At 40.8% G+C, this 12,461-nt stretch overlaps 1 protein-coding gene across 3 annotated transcripts in view; it reads right to left on the bottom strand.

Moving 5' to 3' along the window:
• Positions 1-284: 284 nt before the first annotated feature.
• The window catches only part of oxr1a (oxidation resistance 1a), a 761,132-nt gene continuing 748,955 nt past the window's right edge, over positions 285-12,461 (bottom strand). For all 3 annotated transcript variants that reach the window (XM_068032290.1, XM_068032288.1, XM_068032289.1), the window contains 4 exons: positions 9,970-10,122; positions 9,296-9,391; positions 3,862-3,935; positions 285-2,005 (listed from right to left, as the gene is read on the bottom strand). In XM_068032290.1, the coding sequence (XP_067888391.1) occupies positions 1,870-2,005; positions 3,862-3,935; positions 9,296-9,391; positions 9,970-10,122 (459 nt within the window). In that variant the 3' untranslated portion in view covers positions 285-1,869. The remainder of the gene's footprint in view (positions 2,006-3,861; positions 3,936-9,295; positions 9,392-9,969; positions 10,123-12,461) is intronic.

The raw sequence follows: 12,461 nt of genomic DNA on the forward strand, positions 1-12,461 counted from the left end.
GATGACAAAAGAACAGATAAAATATCAGAATTCTCTTTACACAGTGATTTAGGACCTGGATTGCATTGCCTGAAAGGATAATAGAAGCAATTTAATAACTTTCAAAAAAATTTATTAAATACTTAAAGGGGAAAATATTGCAGGGCTATGGGGTAAGTGTAGTGGGTGAGACTAATTGGATAACTCTTTTAAAGAGCTGTCACAGACATGATGGGCCAACTGGCATCCTTCTGTGCTGTATGATTCTATTAAACTAAATGAATTCAGACCAGGGCATATGGTTCCAATAATTTATTCTACTATTTGTCACCATTACATTGCAGTATTGTGATAATTCTAGGATTATTTTAAATATTTTGTATAGGTAACTAACTCCACAAAGACAATAATACTGCTGTGGAAGACAAAGGGAATAAAAGCTGCTGAATTTATTTACAATTCACTTTCAAAATCTGTAAACATTCAGGCTACATCCTAACGAAGTTACAGAACATTAGGCAAAAACAGAGAACTGATGCCCTGTATTTTTCACATTCAGCATAAACAGTCCACAAAATTAATATCCCCTTTTGAACTGTAGCAGCAAGCTGTCTCCAAACAGTCCAAAACCTTAAATTTGGAAATGTACTATACATGAATTGTCTACAACTGAAGCCAATAAAATTAACCGGCCTGTGTTCATTTCTGTCATAATTCAAAGTGCTGTAAGCAACTCACCATTCCACTTTTCCAAACTGAGGAACAGTACATTTTTAACTTTAATTTACAGGATAATATACAATGCATCTGAACAGCTGGCTTTTCAGCACGAAGAAAATCACTGTCACACCAGAACAGGAATATTTTTGTAAAATACAGTCAGGTTTCAGACTTGACTAAGTACAGAGAAAACCTTTGCATTCTGAAACGGTTTTGTTAATCTTGGGCTGGCGATATCCATTTTCTATGACAAGGACAGGAATGATTGTTATATGTTGCCTGTCAAGGTTGTTTGAGATCACATGACAGTAATCTACAAATTCCACAAGTCTACAGAATTAACCTACCATCTACAGTACCTACAACTATTCTGTTTTAGGGGGTGTTAGCTACACTCACAACGTACACCCACTGACAGACTGCAACTATGGGTACTCAGTATGTGTTTGAGAGTTTGGTGTACTATGAAGCTAAACAGTAGGATAAATATATGACCAATAAATACTGTATATGCTTCTTCACTTTTGCAGGAAGCAACATTGGAATAAAAAAAGCTGCAAGATTCTGTTGACATCTATCCAGCAATACACACGAGGCTTCTTTCTTGAAACATTTCTATTTCTTTCATTAGCTTTGCCACAAAACTGTAAAAAAAAAAGGCATGAACATGTGAAACAATCCTTGCTGCTTTTGCCAGCTAACCCAAAATGCTGACAGTATCTGCCCCAAACCTGCAGCAGCAGCATCAGCAACAGCATTACCCAGATATGTTCTTTTAACAAATTAGAAATAAATCACATTTGATCCATTTCAGCGAGAATATGAATTAGATTGGTTTTGGGCCCCATCATTTTAGTGCAATTGCAACTGGTCAGGGTTCAGTTTGATTTTATATGAACAGGCTGTTTCGACTTGTAATACATATATGTGTTATTTTTAGTGGCAACACTTATCTTCTATCACGTTCTAGAAGACTGAATGTAATTCTGCTTTAGTAGTCTTTTAACAAAAGCGGTTGGTTGTTCTAGAAGGCAGGAACAAAAATACAAAAACAGAGCATTTGTCTTTTGATATGCCTAGATTCAAGTTTGCTGCACTGATGCTTGGTTAGGTTTGGCGCCCTACATCCGAGACGTTGAATTTCTTCAGTGCTTATGTAAAGATCTTTTTTCACTCGAAAGCCCATATTTCAATGTCCTGTACAAAGAAGTCTTCCTTTTTTGAAAGGATGCAATTGTCAAATGTTTTACACGAGTGGCTACGCCCATGGTACAGATCCCCATCCAACCACAATCCAATTTCTCCTCTGTAAAGAATACAGACAATTAGGAGGGGAACAATGAACAGGAATATACTAATACTCGTTCAATCAATTTAAGACTTGGTTTGTACTGCGAAGTTGCAAAGATGATTTATAAGGATGATACCAGACTGAGAGGTTATAACTATCAAAGACTGGACAGACTGGGACTTTAAAGAAAAGAGAAGACTGAGAGGAGACTTGATGGAAGTTTTCAAAAATTAAGGAATGAATGATAGGATAGACAGATTAGATATTTCCACTTGTGGGGAGTACAAACTAGGGGGCATGAATATAAGTAAAAGGAATTTGGTAAAAACTTCCTTACTCAAGTGAGTGGTAAGAATGCAGAACCATGGAATAATTGAATAGTAGTAGCATAGATGCATTTAAGCAGAAGTTGGTTAAGTATCCAAACAGCTTAAATAGTTTCTAAATATTTGCAAATTTTGATCAACTCTTTTGTGTAATCTCTCCTCTTAACTTAACCCTTGGAGACCAGGAAATTTCTGATAAATCTACACTTGCATTCCCTCAAAGTGTGGTGTCCAAAACTGCTCTCAGTACTCCAGGTGTGGTCTAACCAGGGCTTTTATAGCTGAAGCACCATTTCTATTGTTTTCCCCTTTTATCCTTCTGATATTAAGGCCAACAATTCCATTAGCCTTTTGGAGTCCTTCTTTATATCGCGACATGCTTATTGCACCGAGTTAAAACTTTTTCTGTCACGTACTACTACTTTCATGAAAGTCCAAAAACAGTTGGAAGCCCTTCTTCAGAAGTGTGGCCTTTATTGCAAAGTGCTTATCTCACCAAGTTTTTCTCTACCTGTTCATTACTTTTTAACGATCTATGTCCCTGGATACCTGGACCCCCGAGTCTCTTTGGACCTCCACAATTTTGAGCTTTTCACCTTTTAGAAAGTACCCCGTTCTATCCTTTTAAGGTCCAAAGTCAATGACCTCATTTGCCCACGTGGAAATCTGTGGTAAAGGGCTATTTAAATGTAGATTCCCAACTACTCCCCCAATGTCGTCAACAGCACTCATTTAAAATAGGTTTATATAATTTTGGTTCAAGCTGTACCTAATTCTTTGCATTGACTGGTGGCAAGATTTGCTCTTAATCTGAAAGAGCTATGCAGTTGTATAGCCACTTAATGTGCTATTAAAATGAATCACAAAAGGTTAACACGCAGGTACAGCAAGTAATTAGGAAGGCAAATGGAATGTTGGCATTTACTGCAAGGGGGGTTGGAGTATAAAAGTAGGGATGCCTTGCGACAGGACATTGGTGAAACTGCAACTAGAGTACTGCATAGAGTTTTGGTCTCCTTAAGGAGGGATGTACTTGCATTGGATGCAGTTTAGAGATGGTTCACTAGGCTGATTCCTGGGATGAAGGGGTTGTCTTATGAGGAAAGGTTGAGCAGGTTGGGCCTATACACATTGGAGTTTAGAAGAATAAGAGGTGATCTTATTGAAACATATAAGATTCTGAGGGGGCTTGACAGGGTACTTGCTGAGAGGATGCTTTCCCTCATGGGGGAAGCTAGAACTGAATTTCAAAATAAGGGGCCTCCCTTTTAAGATGAAAATGAGCAGGAATTTCCTTTCTGAGGGTTGTTAATTTTTGGAACTCTTCCCCAGCGAGCAGTGGAGGCTGGGTCATTGAATATATTCAAGGCAGATTTGGACAGATTTTTGATCTACAAGGGAGTCAAGAGTGAAGTGTGGCAGGCAGGAAAGTGGAGTTAAGGCCATAATCAGATCAAACATGATCTTACTGAATGGTGGAGCAGGCTCGAGGGGTCGAATGGCCTACTGCTCCTATTTCTTAACATTATGTAAAAGATTATTTACCCTCCGCCACCGAAAGCCAAAGAATCCATGTCTCCTTTTATGAAGAACATATTATCACCCGTCCATTTGAAGATCTGTAAAAAAAAAATTCACTTATTTTGTAAAACATGCTTGTGTAACTTTGCAATACTTGCACCATAACTATGAGGTTAATTAATCCTTCATCAACTTCCATTCAACATAAAGAGCAAATGACTACTGGGCTTCTCGAACATTGCTTCTCTCAGGGGAGTTACTTAACTTTTAAAAGAAATGCTAATTACATTTTACACTTCAGCAGAGGTGTGTTTTTTAAGTTGATACTTCTATTTACCAATTAACACATGTAAAGAAAAATACAAGCAGAACAGATCATAGTATCATTCTAGCACCGACGGGGACCATTCGGCTTGCCGTGTCCCTGCCGGCACTCTGCAAGATAAACTCAGCTAGTCCCAAACTCTTGCCTTCCCCAACTCCCATCCCCCGAGGTCCTGCAAATCTTTACTCTTTCAGGTGGTTATTCAATTCCCTTTTGAAAGCCATAATTGAATTTGCCTCCACCACACTCTCAGGTAGTGCATTCCAGATCCTAACCATTTGCTGCATAAAAAAAGTTTTTCATGTCGCCTTTGGTTCCTTTTTTTTTGCCAATTGGTGACCTCTAGTTCTCATCCCAATGGGAACAGTTTCTCCCTTTTATTCTGTCTGGACCCCTCATGATTTTGAACAGCTCTATCAAATCTCCTCTCAAACTTTTCTCTAAGGAGAACGACTCCAGCTTCTCCAATGTATCCTCACTACAGAAGTCCATCATCCCTGGAACCATTCCTTGTAAATCTTTTCTGCACCTTCTTGAATGCTTTCACACCTTTTCTAATATGTAGTGCCCAGAATTGGACACAATAATGCAGTTGAGGACAAGCCAGGATCTTGGAAAGTTGACCATAACTTCCTTGCTTGTGTTCTCGATTTATAAAACCTGGATCCTGTATGCCTCATCAACCGCTTTCTCAACCTGCCCTGCCACCTTCAACGATTTGTGCACATCTACCTACAGGTCAGCCATGACCTTATTGAATGGCAGAGCAATCTTGAGGCGCCAAATGGCCTACTCCTGCTATTTCTTATGTTATGTCCCTCTGCTCCTGCACCCACTTTAGAATTGAATCCTTCATTTTATATTGCCTCACCTCGTTCTTGCTACCAAAAATATATCACTTCTCTGCATTAAATTTCTTGGGGGGCAGGGGGTGCGAGCATGCATGGGCGAGTGCGAGAAAGTGAGAGTGCAAAAGCGTGAGAGCGAAAGAAAAAGTCTGCAGAGAAATCAGAGATATGAGAGAACTACAGAGTGGTGATATTGGGGGACTTGAATTCCCCAATAATTGTGATATTAGCAAAAGGGAGAGGAGGGGGAAGAATTTCTGAAATGTGTTCTCACTCCAACTAGGAAGGAGACATTGCTGGACCTGGTGCTGGGCAATGAGTTAGAAACAGAAAAATAGGAGGCCATTCGGCCCTTCGAGCCTGCACTGCCATTCAATACGATCATGGCTGATCATCCAAACTCAGTAACCTGCTCCCGCTTTCTCCCTGCATCCCTTGATCCCTTTAGCCCTAAGAACTATAACTATATTCAAAAAAGAGTTAGACAATGATTTGGCCTCAACTGCTTTCTGTGGTAGAGAATTCCACAGGCTCACCACTCTCTGGGTGAAGAAATCCCTCCTCATCTCAGTCCTAAATGGCTTATCCCTTATTCTTGGACTGTGACCCCTGGTCCTGGACTCCCCTGCCATCAGGAACATCCTTCTTGCATCTAGTCTGTCCAGTCCTGTTAGAATTTTGTAGGTTTCTATGAGATCCCCTCTCCTTCTTCTAAACTCTAGCGAATACAAGCCTAATCGACCCAATCGCTCTTCATAAGTCAGTCCTGCCATCCCAGCAATCAGTCTGGTGAACCATCGCTGCACTCCCTCCATAGCAAAAACATCCTTCTTCAGATAAGATCAAAACTGCACAAAATACTCCTGATGTGGTCTCACCAAGGCCTTGTATAATTGCAGCAAGACATCCTTACTCCTGTACTCGAACCCTCTTGCTATGAAAGCCAACATATCATTTGCCTTCTTAACTGCCTGCTGCACCTGCGTGCTTACTTTCAGCGACTGGTGCACAAGGACACCCAGGTCTTGCTGCACCTCCCCCTTTCCCAATCTATCACCATTCAGATAATAATCAGCCTGTTTTTGCCAAAGTGGATAACCTCACATTTATCCACATTATACTGCATCTGCCATGTATTTGTCAACTCACTCAACCTGTCCAAATCACACTGGAGCTTCTCTGTATCCTCCTCACAGCTCACACTCCCACCCAGCTTTGTGTCATCTGCAAACTTGGATATATTACATTTAATTCCCTCATCTATATCATTAATATGTATTGTGAATAGCTGGGGTCCTGGCACTGAGCCCTGCGGTACCCCACTAGTCACTGCCTGCCACTCAGAAAAATACCGGTTTATTCCTACTCCTGGTTTCCGGTCTGCCAATCAGTTCGCTATCCATGTCAGTACCTTACCCCCAATTCCATATGCTTTAATTTTGCATGCTAATCTCTTATGTGGGACCTTATCTATTGGGCCAAGTGGACCAAGTGTCAGAGAGCTCGGTTAGGAGCAATAGAGTCAGAGAGATACAGCACTGAAACAGGCCCTTCGGCCCACCGAGTCTGTGCCGACCATCACCACCCATTTATCCTAATACTACATTAATCCCATATCCCTACCACATCCCCACAATTCTCCTACCACCCACCTGCACTTGGGGCAATTTATAATGGCCAATTAACCTATCAACCTGCAAGTCTTTGGCTGTGGGAGGAAACCGGAGCACCCGGCGGAAACCCACGCGGTCACGGACAACTTGCAAACTCCACACAGGCAGTACCCAGAATTGAACCCGGGTCGCTGGAGCTGTGAGGCTGCGGTGCTAACCACTGCGCATCTAGCCAGGGTAAAATGGAGCCAAAGACTGACAGAAAAACCTGTAACGGAACAATGGGTTATCTTTGAGGATTTTCAGGTTCAGGTTAGGTACATTCCAACAAGGGTGAAAGGTAAGGGAACCAAAGCCAGGGCTTCTTGGATGACAAGGGAGATAGAGAATATGATGAAACCAAAAAAAAAGTGTATGATTCATGTCAGGTGAATAGGAAAATACGACTGGCAGAATATGAAAATAAAATGGCAGTTAACATTGAAAGGAACCCAAAAATCATCTACCAGCATGTAAATCGTAAGTGGGTAATATGAGGCAGTGTAGGTGCTATTAGGCTTAAAGAGTGCAATATATGCTTAGAGGCAGAAGGCAAGGCTAGAATACATTGTGTTGGTGTTCACCAAGAAAGAAAATGCAGACCAAAAAAAAAAAAATCCGAAGCAAAGAAGGTAGACATAATGGATGGGGTGAAAATTGATAGGCAGATGCACTATCTTTTTAAAGCGGAGGTAGATAGGTTCTTATTGGGCAAGGGAATCAAAGGTTATTGGGGGCAGATGGGAGTGTGGAGTTTGAGAGACAAACAGATCAGCCATGATCTTATCGAATGGCGGAGCAGGCTCAAGGGGCCGAATGGCCTACTTCTACTCCTAATTCATATGTTCGTATGTACTGGAAAGACTGGCTATGCTCAAGAGTAAATCACCTAGTCCAGATGGCTTGCATCCCAGGTTGCTAATGGAAGTGAGGAAGGAGGTAGTGGAAGTGCTTGCCATAATCTTTCAATCTTCCCTAGATGCAGGGAAGGTGCCAGAAGATTCCAAATGTGACACTCTTATTCAAGGAAGGGTGTAAGGACATTGCGACCAACTACAGGCGGTCAGTTTAGCATCAGTGGTGGGTAAGGTTTTAGAAACAACAATCAGGGAGAAAATCAACAGGCACTTGGAGACGTCCGAATTAAACAAGCAGAGCCAGCTGTAAAAGGCAGATTGTGTTTGATGAAGTATGAGAAGGTCGAAGAGAATGCAATGAATGTTGTCTAGAATGAATTTTAAGAAAACGTTTCACGAAGTGCCACATAAAAGACAGCTTAACAAAATTGAGGCTCATGGAATAGGAAGGTCAGTGTTAGCTTAGATAAAAATAATGGCTTAAGGACAGAAAACAGCGAGTTGCGGTAAATAGTTATTTTTCCAGACTGGAGGATGATAAACAGTGGTGTTCTCCAAAGGTCAGTGCAAAATGACTTGGATATTGTTATACAGAGTAAAATTTCAAAATTTGCCAATGATATCAAACTTGGAGGTGTGGCAAACAGTGAGGATGATACCAATCGACCACAATAGAATAGATAGGCTAGCAGAATGGGCAAACAAGTGGCAGATGGAATTTAATTGAGAAGTGTGAGGTGATGCATTTTGGCAGAAGAGATAGGGCGAAGCAATATATATTTAATGGCGTAGTTCTAAAGAGTGTGCAGGAAGAGAGGGACCTGGGGTTCTTGTGCACAGATCTTTGAGGGTGGCAGGACGTATTGAGAGAGTAATTAGCAAAGCATACGGAGTCTTGGGCTTCATTAATGGAAGTATCGAGTACAAAAGCTGAGGCTGAACCTTCATAAAGCTCTGCTTAGGCACAAGAGGACTGTGTCCAGTTCTGATCACCACATTTTAGGAAGGATATAAGGGTCCTCAAGATGGTGCGAAGAGGGCGCATCTTATTCCAGGATATCAAGAAACCAGATCGAGATGAATGGGGCTTGGATGCAATGATGTGTTCTCTGAAGCTGGAGAAGAACATGAACCAGTCACTTTTACAGTTGCATAAACAAGCGACAGACAGGAATCACCCATGCCTCTGTGACTTCCTGGAGACCCATTACCTGGATGAACAGGTCAAGTCTATCAAACTACTAGGACATCTGCATGGGTCCTTGAGATGGTGCAGAGGGTATTTACCAGAATGGTTCCAGGGTTGAGGGATTTTACCTACAAGATTAGGTTGGAAAAGTTGGGGTTATTCTCCTTGGATCAAAGGAGATTGAGGGGAGATTTGATAGAGTATACAAGATTAGATAAGGTAGACAAAGAAAAGTTGCTCCCATTTGCTGATCATACAGGGACTAGGGCACTCAGATTTTAAGTTCTGGGCAAGAGATGTTGGGGGATGTGAGGAAGAACTTGAGTAGTAATGATCTGGAACTTGCTGTCCACGAGGGTGGAGGAAGCAGAGATAAACCAACAGTTTCAAAAGGAAATTGTATAGGCAATTGAGGGAAATAAACTTGCAAGGCTACAGCAGGGGAATGGACTGACTGGACTGCTCTACAGAGAGCTGGCATGGACTCGATCGGCTGAATATTACAGCACAGATGGCGGCGGCCAATGATGATGTCATTAAACTTAAAATTATAAAATTATTAATCAGTTCCTGACTGATTTTCTTACCTTAAATTCAGGATAAAACGTGAAAAGGAAAGTCTCCCCAGTGCCATAAAAACAATCGCTAACTTTGAATGGTTCAGATGCTAATGCACCAAATAGCTGCAGGTACAGAATAGGATAATGGAAATCAGTTAATGAGGACATGGTTAATAGAGAACATTTCTTAAGCTACCAGTTGATTTCAATTACCACCCTCCTGACACCTGCTCACGCTTAAACCATGGCCACTTCATCACCATGTACTCATTCATGCTTGTGCAGTGCCCGACATAGCTAGTGCTGCCCAGTCCCAATTTTAATGGCGTTTGGCAGGTGCAGTAGGTGGAAGAGGTAGTGGAGCAATGGAGAACAGCTGACAGTCATGATGGTGCACCATATAACTCTTCAGCAACCAGAGACAGGATTAGTGCCACACCACCACATAGCTGGCAAAACTAAAAAAGTACCACTGAGATAAAAGGGAGAGATGTCAAAGGTGACAAAAATTCATAAAACAGAACGGAGTGTTGCAGAAGAGTGTCAGAGGAAGTGCAAAATATAACAGATTACTTATATTTTGTGCTGATAATTTCAGTATTTGAAATGTTAATACTTTCTTCATAGGTAACCGTACAGTATTAAATAATTTTTTAAAAAAATTGTGAATGTGTTAAGTTCTTTGAATGCCCATGCTGTACCTGGCCATCGCTGTCTTTAATAACTAGCAGCATTGGTGTATCGACACCCGTCATACTACGATAGAGTGTTTTTAGACTCATGCCATGCTTTGCAGTGCTGTAAATTAGAGTCCATGGGTAACCAACAGTTCGTGGAGGCAGATGTTTTGCAAGCTGAAATGCACAAAAAACGATTAAGAGTGAATGCTTAAGAATCAAACAAAACAGGATTCAAATAGATTTTTATTGCTGATATACCGATACAAGAGTGTGTTATTCCCACCACTGCCATAAAACAAGACACAATTCACCTGCTCGCTGAGTCTGGAGAATGGAGATCCAGAGCAAAAGGTGGCATTTAAAAAAAAACCTCTTTTAGGTCAATGGTCACTGCTTCAGCACCATTGCATTGCTTGATCTTGTGCTGGGAAATGAGGTGGGCTAAGTGAACCAAGTGTCTGTCGAGAGCACTTGGTTAACAGTGATCATTGTATCATAAGGTTTAGACTCTGCAGAAAAACAAGAAATGAAATAAGGTAGAACGTCTAGGTTGGAAGAGGGCAAATTTCAGCGTCATGAGAAGGGATCTAGCCAGGTAGAACAGAACCAAAGACTGACAGGAAGAGCTGTAAAAGGTAGAGATGCCTCAGGTACAGGCTAGGTACATTCTAACAAGGTAAAAAGGTAGGGAAACCAATAACAGGGCTCCTTGGACGACGAAGGAGAATTCAGGTGAATTCTTCAAGTGAGAACCAGGCCTTATACAATAGTTGAGAGGGGAGGTGAACAGAAAAATAAGACTGGCAAAGAGAGAATATGAGAATAGAATGGCAGTCAACATAAATGCGCATGTAAATAATAAGCAAGTAGTAAGAGGTGGTGTAGGGCCTATTGGGGACAAAGAGGGCAATATATGCTTAGAGGCGCAGGGCAAGGCTAATATACTTGATTAGTATTTTGTATCAGTGTTCACTAAAAAAGTGGAATCATGTGCGGGAGGTACTGGAAAGGCTGCCTCTGCTTAGGGTAGATATGTCACCTGGTCCGGATGGCTTGCATCCCAGGTTGCTAAAGGAAGTGGGGATGAAGATAGCAGAAATAGTCTTCCAACCTTCCCTGGATATGAGGAGGTGCCAGAGGATTGGAAAGTGGAAAATTAAAAACCCTTGCTTGAGAAAGGGTGTAAGGACAGTCCTAACAACTGCAGGCCAGTTAGTTTACTGGTGGTGGGCAAGGTTTTAAAAAAAATATTTAAAAAAAAAATCGGGGAAAAAAAATCAGACACTTGGAAAGGTGAGTTAATTAAGGATACCTAGCACAGATTTAGATCATGCTTGACTAATGTAGTTGAATTTTCTGATGAAGTAACAGAAGGTTGATGAAGGGAATGCGGTGGATGTTGTTTAAATGGATTTTAAGGAAGTGTTTGATAACGTACCACATAAAATGCTAGTTAAGAAAATGGAGGCTTGTGGAATAGGAGGGTCAGTGTCCAATTGGATAAAAAAAATTGGCTCAAGGACAGAAATCAGTGAGTCGTAGTAAATGGTTGTTTTTCAGACTGGAGGATGGTAAAGTACCACTGCTTTTATTGCTATATATAAATGACTTTGATCTTGGAACACAGAGCGGAATCTTAAAGTTTGCTGACACCACCAACTTAGAGCTGTGGCAAACAGTGAGGATGATATGTACCGGCTGTACGAGGTCAGTGACCCTGAAACGTTAACTCTGCTTCTCTTTCCACAGATGCTGCCAGACCTGCTGAGTGGTTCCAGCATTTCTTGTATTAATGCATGTGATGTATTGAAATGTTTACTGAAACCCAATGTGTGCAAATTTTATAACATTAGACAGTTTCTGTTATGCTAGCACTAGATTTTCAAAGCAGAAGCAGAGAAGGTATATGTGCCAGCAGTCACAGGTTTTTATTCAATTTTTCAATTTAGGGAATAACATTTGGGGCAGAAATTGCTGGAATGGTGTACCTTGTGACAAGCAAAGTAAAGTTAATTGAACTTTTTGCCTCACCCTTCACTGCAAATTTCTAGAAATGCAAACTGATAATGGGTTAGAATTTGTTGCCAAAAATAACAGTACAATATTTTGTGCTCACTATGTGCAGCAACAGCACATTAACTTTTGTCGAACAGCAGATGCACATTTAAAGTCAGATATCAAAACTTCTTGTCGCTAAAACAGCAAAGTATTTACGATACATAATCAAAAAAGGAACTGGGCCACTACAGGATGTTAAAAAAAAAACTCAGTAATCTGTGAAACGACAGATATATTGAACAATTACTTTACTTCAGTATTTACCAGGGAGATTAAGGTTGACATGGTACTAAATCAAAAAAGATGAAGCCATTTAAGGTAGAGGGGAAGAGATAATTGATAAATTTGTCAAACATAAAGCAGATAAAACCCCTGGCCCAGATGGTATAAAGCAAGGCAGGAAATAGAAGAGACACTATTACATATATGTAATAATTTATTAGAAAAATGAATAG

This window comes from Heterodontus francisci, chromosome 5, assembly GCF_036365525.1.
Source record: "Heterodontus francisci isolate sHetFra1 chromosome 5, sHetFra1.hap1, whole genome shotgun sequence".
NCBI classification, from domain to species: Eukaryota; Metazoa; Chordata; class Chondrichthyes; order Heterodontiformes; family Heterodontidae; genus Heterodontus; species Heterodontus francisci.